The sequence below is a fragment of the Ciconia boyciana genome, chromosome 8, assembly GCF_034638445.1.
Source record: "Ciconia boyciana chromosome 8, ASM3463844v1, whole genome shotgun sequence".
NCBI lineage: Eukaryota > Metazoa > Chordata > Aves > Ciconiiformes > Ciconiidae > Ciconia > Ciconia boyciana.
Genome location: NC_132941.1, coordinates 20,999,490 through 21,013,417, shown reverse-complemented (window position 1 = coordinate 21,013,417; position 13,928 = coordinate 20,999,490). Strand labels below are relative to the sequence as shown.

Sequence of the window (13,928 nt, the reverse complement as noted above, 5' to 3'; positions counted from 1 at the left end):
TTGTGGTTTGCAAGGTCAAACAACTAAACTTCACATGAGCTAATTCTGTTGAAAGAATTAAGTCAGCCTTTTCTTCCATATCTGCACCTTATAGAGACAAGAGATGTATTTGAGTTATGGCATGTAAGGAACACAAGCTTCCCAAATACAAAGACATTTCATGAGAGGAACCCTAGAATAGCAGTTATTTTACTACTAATTCTCAGTGGCTAAAAAACCCCATTATTTTGGGCCTTTCACTATGCAGCTGACATACAGTGATTTTGTATAATCTAGCTTAGCTGCACAGGTATCATCCATATTAAGGGTTTGAGATCTTTTATGTAACCACTGTAACAGGACATTTTCCTGCTCTCTACAAGTAAATGCAAAAATTCATCACAGGAGGCAAAGGCTACAATGCTTAGATTTGGGCAGCTTTCAGAAGCTAATGCATGCTGTAGAGCTTGGAAAGCTAATGCAATTGCTCAGTAAGACATGACACACTGAGATGACATCACACCTAGCATGTACTGAGGCCTGAGGACAAAGGCTGAATGTTTACAGTCAACCCAGATACCCAGATACAATTACAATTCATGGGATCATCTCTCCTAGAGAGTCTTTGTATTAACACCAGGACAGATTGGGAGCTTTGTCAACACAAACGCTTCTGTAGCTTCTGTAACAGAATGCAGCAAAAGAATTTAGCCTGCTAATAAACATACAAAATACAAAGAGAATAAAGCCCTGCACTCCTGCCACTAGAACAATTTCAAAACATATCAAATAATTTAGGAAAACTATAGCATATTAGAGGAATACATGCAGGATCTCACTGTTCAGACATTCCGTTGCATCCTCTGTAGGAGGGTCTACTTAGATTTTACTAACAATTTTGCTTACCAAAAAAAGAAAAGAAGCAAAAAGTGACAGAAGATACCAGGAACACATACATTAAGACAGCTTTTCCTGGGTAGAGATCTGTCATCTAAGTATATCCTATCTAAGCTTTCTCATCCTTAACAATAAGGCTGTTTTACTTGCAATGTTATATAATCTTTATCCTGTTCTATAAAGCTACAGCGAAACAATTTTGATGTAGTAAGGGACTTTTAAATGAGCTATTTCTAAATTACAATACTGCTGAAATTGTGAAGTTGCTAAATTAAAACAACACATCTTGCTCACATTCCTAAGATTAGAACAACCTGTACACACAGTTTGCTATGAGGTAAGAGTACCGCATCTCCTTGTATACAACAGAGCCATTTTACCATGGCCAAATGGTAGGAAAACACATTTAACCACACGTCTTCAGCATTATGATTTAAAATTGCAATTACATCCTGATAGTTCTTCATTTTCTTTAATTTCCAGATCATCTTAGATTGAAAAAGTGTTTTTTTCTTTTAAAACTCCTTAGCATACTGGCTGAACAAAATTCAGCCAATTTGATTTCTCTTCTGTTTCTAAGTTTTTGCAAAATCTCCATAGTTGACAGAACCTAGTTCTGTTCTTTTTACACCAGCTACAGCCAAAACTTAGCTGATTTTCAAAACAGCACTTCTGACTTTTATCTTCTCAGTCCCAAAATTTTTTGTCCACCCCCCTTTACCTCCAAACAGCAGAACATCAAACCCTCAGATCTTTTAAACAGCTTAATTGCTTTGAGAAGGCTAGCAAGAGACCATTCTAGCTCACACAAATCTTGGTAACGAAGTAAACAAACCCTAATGTAACAAGACATTTCAGAGGGCTAATACAGTCTTTTCAAGGTGAATACATTTGCAGCTATAAACACAGATCAAGTAACTGATCTCAAATCACAGATGGCTTTCCCTCAGCAGACACCTTGATGCTACCAAGTTTCTAGCTTGTTCATTTGAATTAAATAGAAGAATTAGATTTTTTAAAAAATAAAATCAAGTCCCACTGGTTAGGGATCATATACACAGCCTACACAAACGTTCAAAAAATACTGCAGATGAACTATACAATTAGCTACAATTTAATACATATTATTTGAAATTGTTAGTCAATCATTCACTACTTATGAATTTTTCACCTGTATCAACCTGCCTTTAGAGGAAAAACAAAAAACCCAAACCAGAATTAATATTAACAAAAATATCAGGACTTGAGAAGATATTCTTAAAGCTAAAGTTTAGCATGATGACCATAAAACACTACAGCTTCTTAAAAAAGCATTAGCTGTGATTACACTACTAACAGACTGCTTCCCATTATTAGGGGCCAAATTTTCCAAAGGCAGCTTAAGATGCAAGTAAGCATTTTCTACCACTAGGTACTTGAGTACCCATGAAATCTACAGGCTAAGAACCTTTAAAAGTCAGCGGATGGTCATCTGCCCTCCCATCCCATTCTTTATAATAATAAAAAAAAGAAGAAAGCATGAAGGGTCACTTTCAACTCAGGTGTTTTTTAAACTTCATTGGAAGTAATCCAAATAAAACTATTTCCCAGAAACCTCAAGTTACTAAAACACAAAAAAACTGTATTTTCAAACATTCAAACATCATCATTTGCTCTGTTGTACAGACTGAATGAGTTATTGAACATATTACAATATTCTAACATTTAATTTCCAAGTTCAAGTAAAAATTTGCACTTTTGCATATGAGAGAATTGTAATTTCTTTAAGAACCTAACAGTTCAGTGATCCATAGTTCTAAAAGATAAGAAAAGTGTATGCATTGGGGAGTTTAAAAATAAAATTTAATATTGGGGGTGGGGAGGAAGCAAAGTGAATTTTACCCACCTCTACTAAACAAGGGGAAAACTTCAACCTGCTTTTCCTTTTGAATTTTAAGGTTGCATACAACATACTATTAACTTGCTCAATGCATATAAACAGAAGGACATCTTTTATTCACTAGAGTTCAGTTAAACAGAGATCTTTAACTGCTTCTATACCACAGAAAGCAAGCTTGTATTAGCTTTAGTTTTCTTACACTCTTCCTGAAGTCAAAGCCTGACATGCTCAGTTCAGTGAGAATACTTGTTACAACTCATGCATTTGGTAAGGCACCAAGTTCAACTGACTAAGATACGTGTGTCTCAAACATAGAAAATTACTGCAATTCTACCCTCAGATTTAATGACTGTCTTGACAGCAACAGCCTACACAAGACAATCCCAAATGAAGCGGCATGCTTTGGTCAGACCCCTGGAGATTGCAAGAGCTTAATCATCTTGCACCTTTACAGGAGCTAGGTGGAGGAATCCCATAATCCTGCTCTATGTAGGTTCTGCTAATATGCTAATCACTGCAGAACTGAATACCTTCAGGAGCACATTAAAACACCACAACTAACAGGGTCATGGTTTTCCTCTCCCACACACTCTCCAGGGAATGATGCAAGTGCAGCAGAGTATCTTGTTTTAAAATTATTTATGTTATTAAATACAGCCATGTCAGAGAAGGCAGGGTCAAAGGCATGTGCCTCACGGAACAGAAAGACCGTAACAAACCACAACTCTATAGGTGCCTGTAAAATTCACTCTACAATCACAAATTGTCCCAAACAAAAATAAACAGTTCTCTGTACAAACAAGTTCTACTGATTGTAGAAGGCTACCACAAAAGTAACCACAAGGAAACGTTTCTGTTAAGAGCATACAGAACGGTTATGGACATTACTTTTGTCTTCACAACAGACATTCTCTTGGGCAGAGCAAAGCAATTCCCCTCCTGTCACATCAGGCTTTTATAGACACATGTGCAATGGTCTGCCACTTTGCACTTCCTACAGCCACTTCCTGTACGAGTGCACATGGACTACAGCACATTTTTAAATTAACTGAAAACCTAGATTATGGAACGCTTTTTGCAATATACAGATTCAGCAGCAACTGCAAGTGCCAAAATTCATAAGATGGTGGCCGCAGCATAGCTAAATAAGTATGAACAGGGACAGTATTTCAATGGCAATTCACTTGTGTAAAAATTATTCCAAAACCCAAGAAGCCTGTAATTTGCAGCTTCATCTGCACAAATTCATTTGTTCAATGCAGGCCCATAGAATTCTCTTGAAATTATTACAGAATCTTTAACTTCTTTACTTTGGATACACCTAAGACAGGAAATAACATTGAGGGGGAAAAAAAAAGGTACTAGAAAAGACTCAAGCAAATACTGCTTTCAAACAGGCACATACAAGAGGTCAATAATTTCAAAGTTTGTGAAATAATCTAAGCTACTTCTGTGTTTTACTTCCACAGCTCTATCCAGGTATACACGTTTAAATCTCTCACTGCTCAATCATCATTACCTTAGAAAAAGCCAAAACACATACAACCAAAGTAGCAAAGGCACAAAACAGCACTTCAGATGGTCACAAATGTGAATGCAGATGTGGTATCACAGTTCTTACACTTCTTATGGTCAAGTTCTTTCGGTCAAGTTTTTACAGCCAGTCATTCGTCGAACTATTTAATCCACATGAAATGCCCCAACTGCCGATGCTGATATGTGAAATTGCACATTACCCTTGGAAAAATAGGTTTATCAGACTGCCTTATCAGTTGCCACAACCTCAGTCACTCCCCTTACCAAACAAAAGGCAGCAGGCTACTTGTCTAGTGTAACATAACTACACAGAATTAAAATACAAACTTTGAGCATAAAAGCAAAAAAGGCACTTTTCTGATAAAAACACAGTTATTGATCTTCACTGTGAAGCAACATTTTATTCTTCAGGACACCATCACAATGCAGCATGCCATCTATCCATTCAAAGAAATTCAGAGAAAAGACACTCTTAACACTTTTGTATGGACCTAAAGGAAAATCCACCAAATGTTAATGTACTGCTGCTCAAACACAACTCCTAAGTTAACACTAAGCATCATTTAGCTAACAGTATAGCAAGTGACAGTTGCTCAAGAGCAGCGTGTAGTATCTGAAAATGAAAACTGTTGTTGAGGGCCAACCCAGTACAGTGAGCTAAGGAACATTCCTTTGCCAATACTATTAACAGCAACAAATAAAGTTACAGATCATCCACACTGAAAACTGAGCAAAGAACACAGCATCGCTGCAGACTTAAGTGACTTGCTTACCAGGAAGAAGGTTGCAGAGCTGATACTAAGAATCCAGATTTTTACCATAGCAGCTCACAGCAGTTGCATCAACCTATCTTACTCCTCACACACAAAAACCCCACTGTGTGCTTGTACTCTCATCTTGACAGTTGTCAGAGGATGGTTGTTTTAAAGCCCTCAGCCACAAGGGGTTCTCTTCTTTAATGCATGCATTAAACCACTGCCAGCTTGAGTGCATGTATATCTAACAAGCAGCTAGGTAAAGAGAAAGCTATTTTGCAAATCTTATTCTCCAATACTCTTTCTTTACCAGCAGCACAGTATCTTATGTGCCCAAATTCCTGAAGGAAGTCTGGTTACTTGAAACAAATTATCAACCCCTTCTAATCATCAAGAGTTATTACCTACTTCTGCAACTATACAGACAAGTACATTCAGAAAGGGTATCATCAACATTAGCATCACAAAGCCAGAGTAGCAATACAGCTAGAACTGAAGAAGTGGTTATAACTAAGTTGCAACACGTCACGCTCTCCCTGACTTAACTTGAAAAAGAAAAGTTTCCTAGCAGACCTGCTCTTGCCTTTATCACTTAGTTACTCCTCAGCATGCAAAGTCTGCTGTCACTTCTCCTGTCACCCAAAAATCCACAGGCTTCCCCTTCCTCCTCTTCATTCTCTTTACCTTCAGGAATTTATGTCTTTCAAGTGATCAAATTGCTCACCCCCTCTTTCAAAGGCACTGTGCCTTTCCCCCTCTCTGAAAGCAACTTTCCCCTTTCCCCCCACCTCCCTTTACAAACTTGCAGTGCTCCAGACACATCTGCAGATACAAAGATTTTTCATTCTCACCCACTGCTAACAGAGGTCCTGATGCTCTGCTGCTCTTACACCCAAGCAGCACTCCAGCCACCATTCACCAGGTTCCCGAGCTCTCCCCTCACAGCAACACATACACAGCTGCCCTGACCGCTGCTTAGTCACTGGCCTTCAGATTAGAACCATTTAGATGGAACTTTGTCCCACACACACAAAATTTCAGTACCATGGAGTTCAACCAATGTTTATCATTAATAAGTTAAATACCACACTCTTACCACAGTTATTTCCTACTTCAAGAATTCAAGGAAGCCTGTGGTATCTTGAACACCACTGCACAGGAACGCTTTGATTTTTTTCTAATGCCACTATACAAGTTCTGACAGAGTTTATGTTTCTGCCTTTCTGAATACACACTGAGGAAGCTATTGCAAGATCTGCAACAGTATTGAACTCTTTGTCAGAGAGGTTAAAAAATTAGAGATCTGGGAGAAAGGAGAATACAGTTCAAACTAAATCTCAAGAAATCACGCACTAACTGCTCTACAGTACTTAATACACCAGATGTCCTGCACGCATGAGATAACAAAATAGGAACAAAACACGTAAGGTCATTATTTTAATACCACACTTAAAGATTACAGCTGGAAGCAAGAAATCAGTATGACATACCATAACTGGTATGCTTGTTTCCAGCAAAGATCAACTGAGAACTATTCTGACCATATTAGCTTCAACCGTACTGAATACAGGCAGGCTAATATAAGATCTAAATGTTAAATAGCCTCTCCTTACTATAACCAGCCATTTAATTTTCCAGTTTCTTCTATGAGCTGGTGACAGGTCATTTTCACTTCTTCTACAGAGCTTGCAGCTGAAGAAATACAGTGGAATCCTTACTAAATCATAAACTGTCATGTCTCTTAAAATGGCATATTACTATTCATAGTCTATAGAAAAAAAAAGATTAAAAAAACAACTTCAGCCAGGAATTCAGGGGTTTATAATCTTTTGAAACTACATAAAGGCAAACAACCTGATAGTACTGAACAGTAGTCCACACTGAGGCATAACTAAAATAGTAGTTATTTCTGTTAATCAGCTTATACAAACATGTGTTCCTATTGAGAATTTTTGTGCCCCCCCCCCAGTTTCATAATACTATTTAGAGAACTGTCTCCATCTTTGTATCTCCCATTCTCCTGAAAGGAATTTGATTTTACAAGTAAACAAACAAACTACTTCCAGTTAGACTGGTCCAGTTGTCTCTATTTAGCTGTCACTGTAACAAACCAGATGCTCATGTCGGCCTACCAGACTGATGCCAGCTCAGGTATTCCACACAGGAGCAATCCCAAATGCCACTGAGGACTCAGCCAGCACTTGGCAAGTAGCTCTCTGTCAGCAATGCTGGCTTCAGCAGTCTTCCCCAGCCCTCACTCATTCCTATGCCCTCTGTTGTGACGGTACAGCTGTTTGTGCAGCCACGCAGTGAACCAGACTGGGAAATGATCCAGATTAACAATAACCCAGTAAAGAATTTTTACATGCCAGCCAGGTCCTTAATCCAGTAAACTCAGTTTTGGCCACCTCACAAGGCATATAGCCTTTACTGGTCTGCAAACAACAGCAGTATTACAGAGTGCATAGGACACAATCGTATTTGCTCTTCCAGCAATCGTAATTTTTAATTCATGTTGAGGATATCAACATGTCCTCAATAGACAATATCCCCTGGCATAACACAGAAAAACACCTGCAGATTAATTCTAGTCTGAGTAAGTCTGACAGAATGAAGTTACTCTTTTTTGGGAACACACTTGATCAACTCCATTAATAACTTCTGATTTTACAGTATTCCACTGCCACGATAAATTTGGAAGTGCACCTTATTTTCCAGAATAGAATGTACTTTCTACACTACTCCCTTATTTTTCTCATTTCATTCATAAAAAGCTTTGACAGAAAAGCCAAAATCTTAGCATGCCCCACCTCCCTCCCCCCCCCCCAAAAAAAAAAAAATCGAGTAGCAGTACATACTCTTGCTTCTTGCAGCATAAGAAAGGTCTCTGGTAAGGTCAACTACCAGTACTCCAATTTTGACACAAAGTAAATATCATTGGCAACATAAATCAAAGGCAACCATCACAAACCATCAAATGCCTGTTACAAAGTAGCCCTACTGTACATTAGTCTCTTTAAAATTAGTGACTATGAAGAAACGTACAAAAGTTACCAGGTATCGTCCAGTCTTTTACAAAAATCTCCTGAACAGTTAACATAGGGTAGCATGCTGAGTAAAAAGAAAGAATTATTTTTATAAAATTTCTTTTAATTATCAAAGTGCAGGGAGAGCTCTTTTGAGGACCACAACAGTCCCAGTTCTGAAGTTATTATATCGTTAACTCGCATGAGTAACCCATTTGAAAAAAGTGCAATTTCCTGTACATTAAAACCTCAACATAAGCCAGCATTTGTATCTGAAGCCCACCATTGTGGCTTTCTAGGATATTTTAGGAGCACTTCATACATCATAGAGGGGACAGACCAACTGACCTGCAAAATCCCAAAGTACTGGTTACAGCTTTTCACACTAGCACAACTAAGCTGTAGCGTCAGAAAGTAAGGTCATACGTCTTCCAGACACAAAAGATTCCTCCTACTCTTTTTGCAAGATAATAAAAAATTGTAATTATATAAAAATGAAAAATAATTAAAAATAAAATTTATAAAATAAAAATTATAATAAATAATTTGCAATTAAATAACTAACCTTTTTAAAAGGTTATCAGCTGTCTAGGCACTAGCTAGGAGTGCATTTAATATTAAAATCTTATGCCTTTGAAGAACTATTGCATGTTCTAACACACTCACTTTCTGTATATACCCAACTTGTCAAAAGCTTCACAGGTAATATCTTTTCATCCATTCTGATTTAGAAGGGAAAATAAAGTCTTCTCCCATCAACTGCAGTTATCTGTAGACAGCAACCTTTTCAAGTCTTTCATAGTAGCTTCTAACTCCGATTTAGCAGCAGGGTATTTTTCAGTGAAAGCAGAAGATACTTCTTCCCAGCAGAGAAGCAATAGTACACTGGAGTCAGCCATATCACATGAATTGAATTGTTAATGTATGGAGGATATCACTGTACATCAGAGCCCAGTATCTGTTTGGGGCATAATCTGCTCCTACACAGAGCTGGCGCAAACCCCATTCTACCTGTGAGTGCTACTTGAGGACACAGAATTTCAGTAGTAGTTTTGTGTATGGGTGGAAAGATATTAATATCCAGTTTCTCCCTGAAGAGATTATATAAAAGTACGAGATGTTTTACAGCAGTCCAAATCAGTCCTTTTTCTTGCAGTAACAAGGAAAAGATTGAATAATTCTAACACACCCTCTGGAATACTATGACATAAGTCTGATAAGGTACCAAACTGAAACTACAGATCGCATGAAAGACATTTACCTAAAGTCTTGATCAATAAACACACTCCTCTAATTAAGGCCACTGTTTTGATACTATTTCAAAAAACACGTAAAACAGGACCACGATAAATACATATACTTTGTAAAGGACTCTGGTTTATTGAACTTGATTAATTGGAATACTGCTGTGAAATAAAAATGAAACCTGAGAAAAACAGAAATAAAACTCCAGAATGGACACACTGCTGCTGGCATAACAAAATGGGAATGTGAAGGTACACAGCCTGAACAAGTTCAATAATTAGACAGTTCTCAGGAATAAGGGGCAATGTGTCTGACAGGGATGACTCCACCCTAAAGTGCCTCTTTTAAAATAATCTGATTAACCATTTAAGTTCTAATATGGGTCACTACCAGAAATAATGAAGGACAGACTTGGACAAAGTTTGTCTGTCACTTTATGAAACCAAAGAGCTATTGAGTAAAATATATCTTGCTTTAATTTCAAGCATTGCTCAGTATCACAGGTAGACTATTCCTAGGATGCTGCAAATGCTTAACTTTGACAGTTCTACAAACTCATACTGCAGACAATCAGAAAATCGTCTCAGTGAGAAATTCCAGGGCAGACTTCTAATCAAACTGTGGAATTTTAGTCTAGGAGACTTGTGGAGATCCATGAAGTTCCTAAGCAGACATTCTCCCTCACCTCTCCAGGAGAATATTTCCTCTTTCCTCTGCCTTCTCTCTCTAGATTGGAGAAAAGAAAGAGATCCATTGTGAAGATCAGAGCAACTTAGTTATCAGGTCTCTTTTCAGACTTAGTGCAGAAGCTACTGGAAGCTTCCTTCCCTACCAGATTTTTCTCCATTCAGTAACTTCAGCATCTGTACACACTGCTAGACAGCTTTCATTTTAGGTAAAATATTGAGGTACCCAAACACAACCACAATGAAAAAAGTTATTACTGAGCTTTGTGCTTACTTTGTGTTCCCTTAACAGGATTCCTGAGCGTCCAGACGCACAATCTACTGTAAGCTTTTGTTGCATAATGGAAATATCCTGGCTTGATCAGTACTGTAGGGGTTAAACTGGTTAGAAGAAGCTAACAGCCAAAGTTACATATTTGCACTGCAAATCCAGAGCAGTAAAATAGCAGCTTCTGATGCAGAGGATTAGTGTCCCCAAGAAAACATATTTACCAACAACTTTATAGCCTTACCAGCTTTTGCATGCTACTACCGCCATTTGAAGTTCTAGCTCCCACAGCACCTGCAGATCCACTGAAGCACAGTAAACAACTTGTACTTTTCTAGTTTACAGTACCTACAGAAAAAAACTGGAGGCAACTAGGAGTCAGAGCTAAAAGATTCAATTCGGGGGGGGGGGGGGGGGAGAGGAGAATCACTTTTGTCACACTTCAAGTTCTAACACTTGTGTCAAAACTAGGACAGAAGTCCAGAGGTCAGCTTTCTGGTTTTGGTTCTGTCATCTGCTGCCCACTTATTTCAAGAGAACCATCTCTGTATCTCAGGTTGCCCTCTCCCATTTATTTTTAACAAATGGGGAAAATAGGCACCTACCTCAAAGAACCAAAAATTACTCAACATTGGAAAGCACCAAGCTGCTCACAGACAACTGAAACAGAAGTTTCAAGAAGCTAGGACACAACCTTTTTTCAAAGGAGAAGTCTCAGCTCTAAGGTTCCAAACAGCTCTTTTCCTGTTCTTTTTGCAAGTTCGTATGCCACAATTCTAATGGCATGTGAAAGACCTCTTAACCTTTAGGGCAAGTGACTGTAATAGCAGATTGCAAACAGTGTTTCCTCAATACTACAGAAAAATGCCAAGAGTGACCTAAGCCTGTTTCTTGCTTGCTCAGACACAACTCAACCAAAAGCCTACAAGTAAGTGGGCATATTTCTTTGCAAGTTAAGAAAAAAATACTACCAAAAGTAGCTACAACAAAAGCAGCCTCAGAAGTAGATATACACCACAGCACAAATCCAAGCCACCAAAAACTTCAGGCCTTACTACTGGCTTCCCTGTTAGCTGCCACTTGACAAAGAAGAAATAACCCATCAAATTCAACTGGCAACTGACGGTGCATAATCATCAGACCTTTTATTTTACTCTCTAAAGAGAGACTCATGAAATAGATCACACTGTATGGAAAGAAATAGCCAGACTTCTCAGCAATGAAACACTCTCTACTGAACAAAAAAATATTTAAAGGAAGTCACACAACCCCTCACCAGATAGGTCATGTCCAAAAACACCACCACCAAAGCATCTTGCTTATTTCACCATAGAAAACATCTTATGTCTTAAAAGTACATACAAGTGTCCGGTAAAACAAACACCTGTCCCACGACCACAAATCTGACTTCTCATGACAATGAACTGTGAAACCTGAAAGATCCTCTTAACAAGTCTCATTTAATTTAATAAAGTTACTTCAAGGCAAGTAAGGATCCAATCAAGATTATTAGATTTGCCTGGTTTGCATGCGCATTTTCATCTTTCAGTACTCAAATGTTTACACTTACATGCATCTTTCTACCTCCACACTATCTGTTTGAAACTTTCATCCTTTTACTTGCAAAAGACAAAAAAGCTCTAGAGCTTATCTTCCTCAAACCCAACCATACTAACTCTATTTTCACCCAGTCAAAATTTTTCAATACTCTGTTCTTAAGCTGCATCTTCATAAGGCATTTAAATTCACTTATAACTACAGCCAGTCCAGCACTTTCCTGTACATGATTCACAAATAACAATATATTCAAATCCTTTGGCAAGTTTAGGCCCCAAACTTTTAAAAACACAGAGGATTTTTACCATGGCACACAACACTGAACATTTTATTCTGCTTCCCTCCCACTCATTTAAAACAAACAAACCCCAACGAATTTAAGGGAAAAAACCAAAACCACAGAAATGAGAAATCCCAAAACAAACCGCGAGTAGAAGTCCCTCAGATTTGACAAGGCTGCTCATACCCCCTTCACTCACAAGTTTAAAGGCCACCATTATGATAAAAAAAACTATTCGGCAGGAGACCAGAGGCACTATTTTATCTCTCCACGACGGCAAGAGTGAAAAGTTTCCCCGTCCTTCCTACGCCGCGGCGCCCCGAAGCGGTCACCCCCGCTGAGCCTCACGGGCTGACCCCCACGGGGGAAGGCCCGGCCGCCACCCAGGCCCGCTCGTGCGGCGTTTCCCCGCCCGGGTCAGGGCGGGCCGCCCGGCTCCAGGCCGCGGCGGTGTGGCGCACTCAGTAAAACGCTCGCCCTCCACCTCCCTCCCGGGCTACCACCTCTCGGGGCACGGAGGAAAACACTTCCCGTGCCCCGCCGAGACGCCGCAGGGACGGGGGAGGCAGGGAGGGCCCCTCTGCTCTCCCCGTCGCCCTTCCGCTGCCCCAGGGGACGGCCCCGCGGCGGGGAGCCGGCCCGGAGGCTCTCTCCCCGCTGCCCCGGGCCCGGCCGCCCTTTGTTCCGACTCGCGGCTCCCGGCCCCGAAGCAGGCGGCGGCAGGCGGCCCGCGTCCTTCCCCCGCACCCACTGCCGCGGCTCCCCCGGAGGAGCCCCCCGAGGGGCTGCCGGGTCCCCGCCTCGGTGGGGAGGAGAGGCCGGGGGCGCCCGCTCCCTAACTTTTGTTATGGTCGCGGTGGGGAGGAAACACAGACCCTCGGGGGGAAGCGGGCCCAGGCGCCTCGGCAGCCCCCCGGCTCCGGCCCCCGCGGCAGGCGGAGGCCCCAGCCCCCCCGGTGCTGAGTCACCCCCTCGGCAGGGCTGCGCCCCCTCCCCGCGCCCCGCAGACAATGGCGAGGGCGGGCCGTGCCCCGGCCCTCCCCCGCCGCCCCCGGCCCCGCTCTCGGCCCCCGCACCGTGATGTTGCAGTGGATGGTGAGCGGCGGCGGCGGCTGCGGGCTGGAGCCCGGCGGCGGCGGCAGGAGCACGAACTGGCAGTGGAGCTCGTCCAGCTTCCAGGAGACGATGCGGAAGCGCTCGTGGTCCTTGTCGAAGATGGACTCGAGGAACTTCAGCTCGGCCTTGAGCCCTGACACCGACATCCTGGCCTCATCTCCGGGCCCGGGCCTGCGCCACCTCGCCCGCTCTGCCGCCGCCTCCCTCCGCCTCAGCCCGGCCCGACCCTGGCCCCAGCCGCGCCTGCGGGGCGGAAGATGGCGGGAGGGGCCGGGGCAGCCCCAGCCGGCGGGGGGACGGCGAGCGCGGCGGCAGCTCCCTTTGTACCAGCCTCCTGCACCCACTCGCTCGCTTAAAAGGGCAACAGCGCAGCCCGCTCCCCCTTCCTTTCCTTTCCTTTCCCTTTCCCTTCCCCTTCCCTTCCTCCCCCTTCCTCCCCGGCGGGCTGGGCCAGGCCAGCCAGCTGCCCCGCCCTCGCCCTGCCCTCCTCCCGCTAGGCCGGCCCCGCTCCCGGGACACACGCAGCAGGGCCGGGCCGGCCCCCTGCTCCTCCCCCGGGGCCGCCGCCCGCCTCCCCGCGCCCGCCCCAGCGCCCTCGCTCCTCCCGCGGCGGCGCCCGCTGCCCGCCCGCTCCGGCCACCGCCAGGCTACCCCGCGGCTCCCTGCGGGCTCTGCCCGCCTGCCCCAACCCCTGCCCGGGCTCT

General features: G+C 42.4%; 1 protein-coding gene and 1 long non-coding RNA gene across 4 annotated transcripts in view; both read right to left on the bottom strand.

The window, feature by feature from the left end:
- The window catches only part of UBE2Q2 (ubiquitin conjugating enzyme E2 Q2), a 51,722-nt gene extending 38,075 nt beyond the window's left edge, over positions 1 to 13,647 (bottom strand). Inside the window, exon 1 of one of the 3 annotated variants that reach the window (XM_072870175.1) lies at positions 13,185 to 13,647. In XM_072870175.1, coding sequence (XP_072726276.1) covers positions 13,185 to 13,370 — 186 coding nt within the window. In that variant the 5' untranslated portion in view covers positions 13,371 to 13,647. The remainder of the gene's footprint in view (positions 1 to 13,184) is intronic. The other 2 variants (XM_072870173.1, XM_072870174.1) reach the window with 2 other exon arrangements.
- On the bottom strand, positions 9,227 to 10,617 carry LOC140655866 (uncharacterized). The gene is made up of 3 exons (XR_012043897.1): positions 10,516 to 10,617; positions 10,278 to 10,370; positions 9,227 to 10,043 (listed from the first exon to the last, which is right to left on the bottom strand). It is a non-coding gene; the product is annotated as an uncharacterized lncRNA (long non-coding RNA).
- Positions 13,648 to 13,928: the final 281 nt, after the last annotated feature.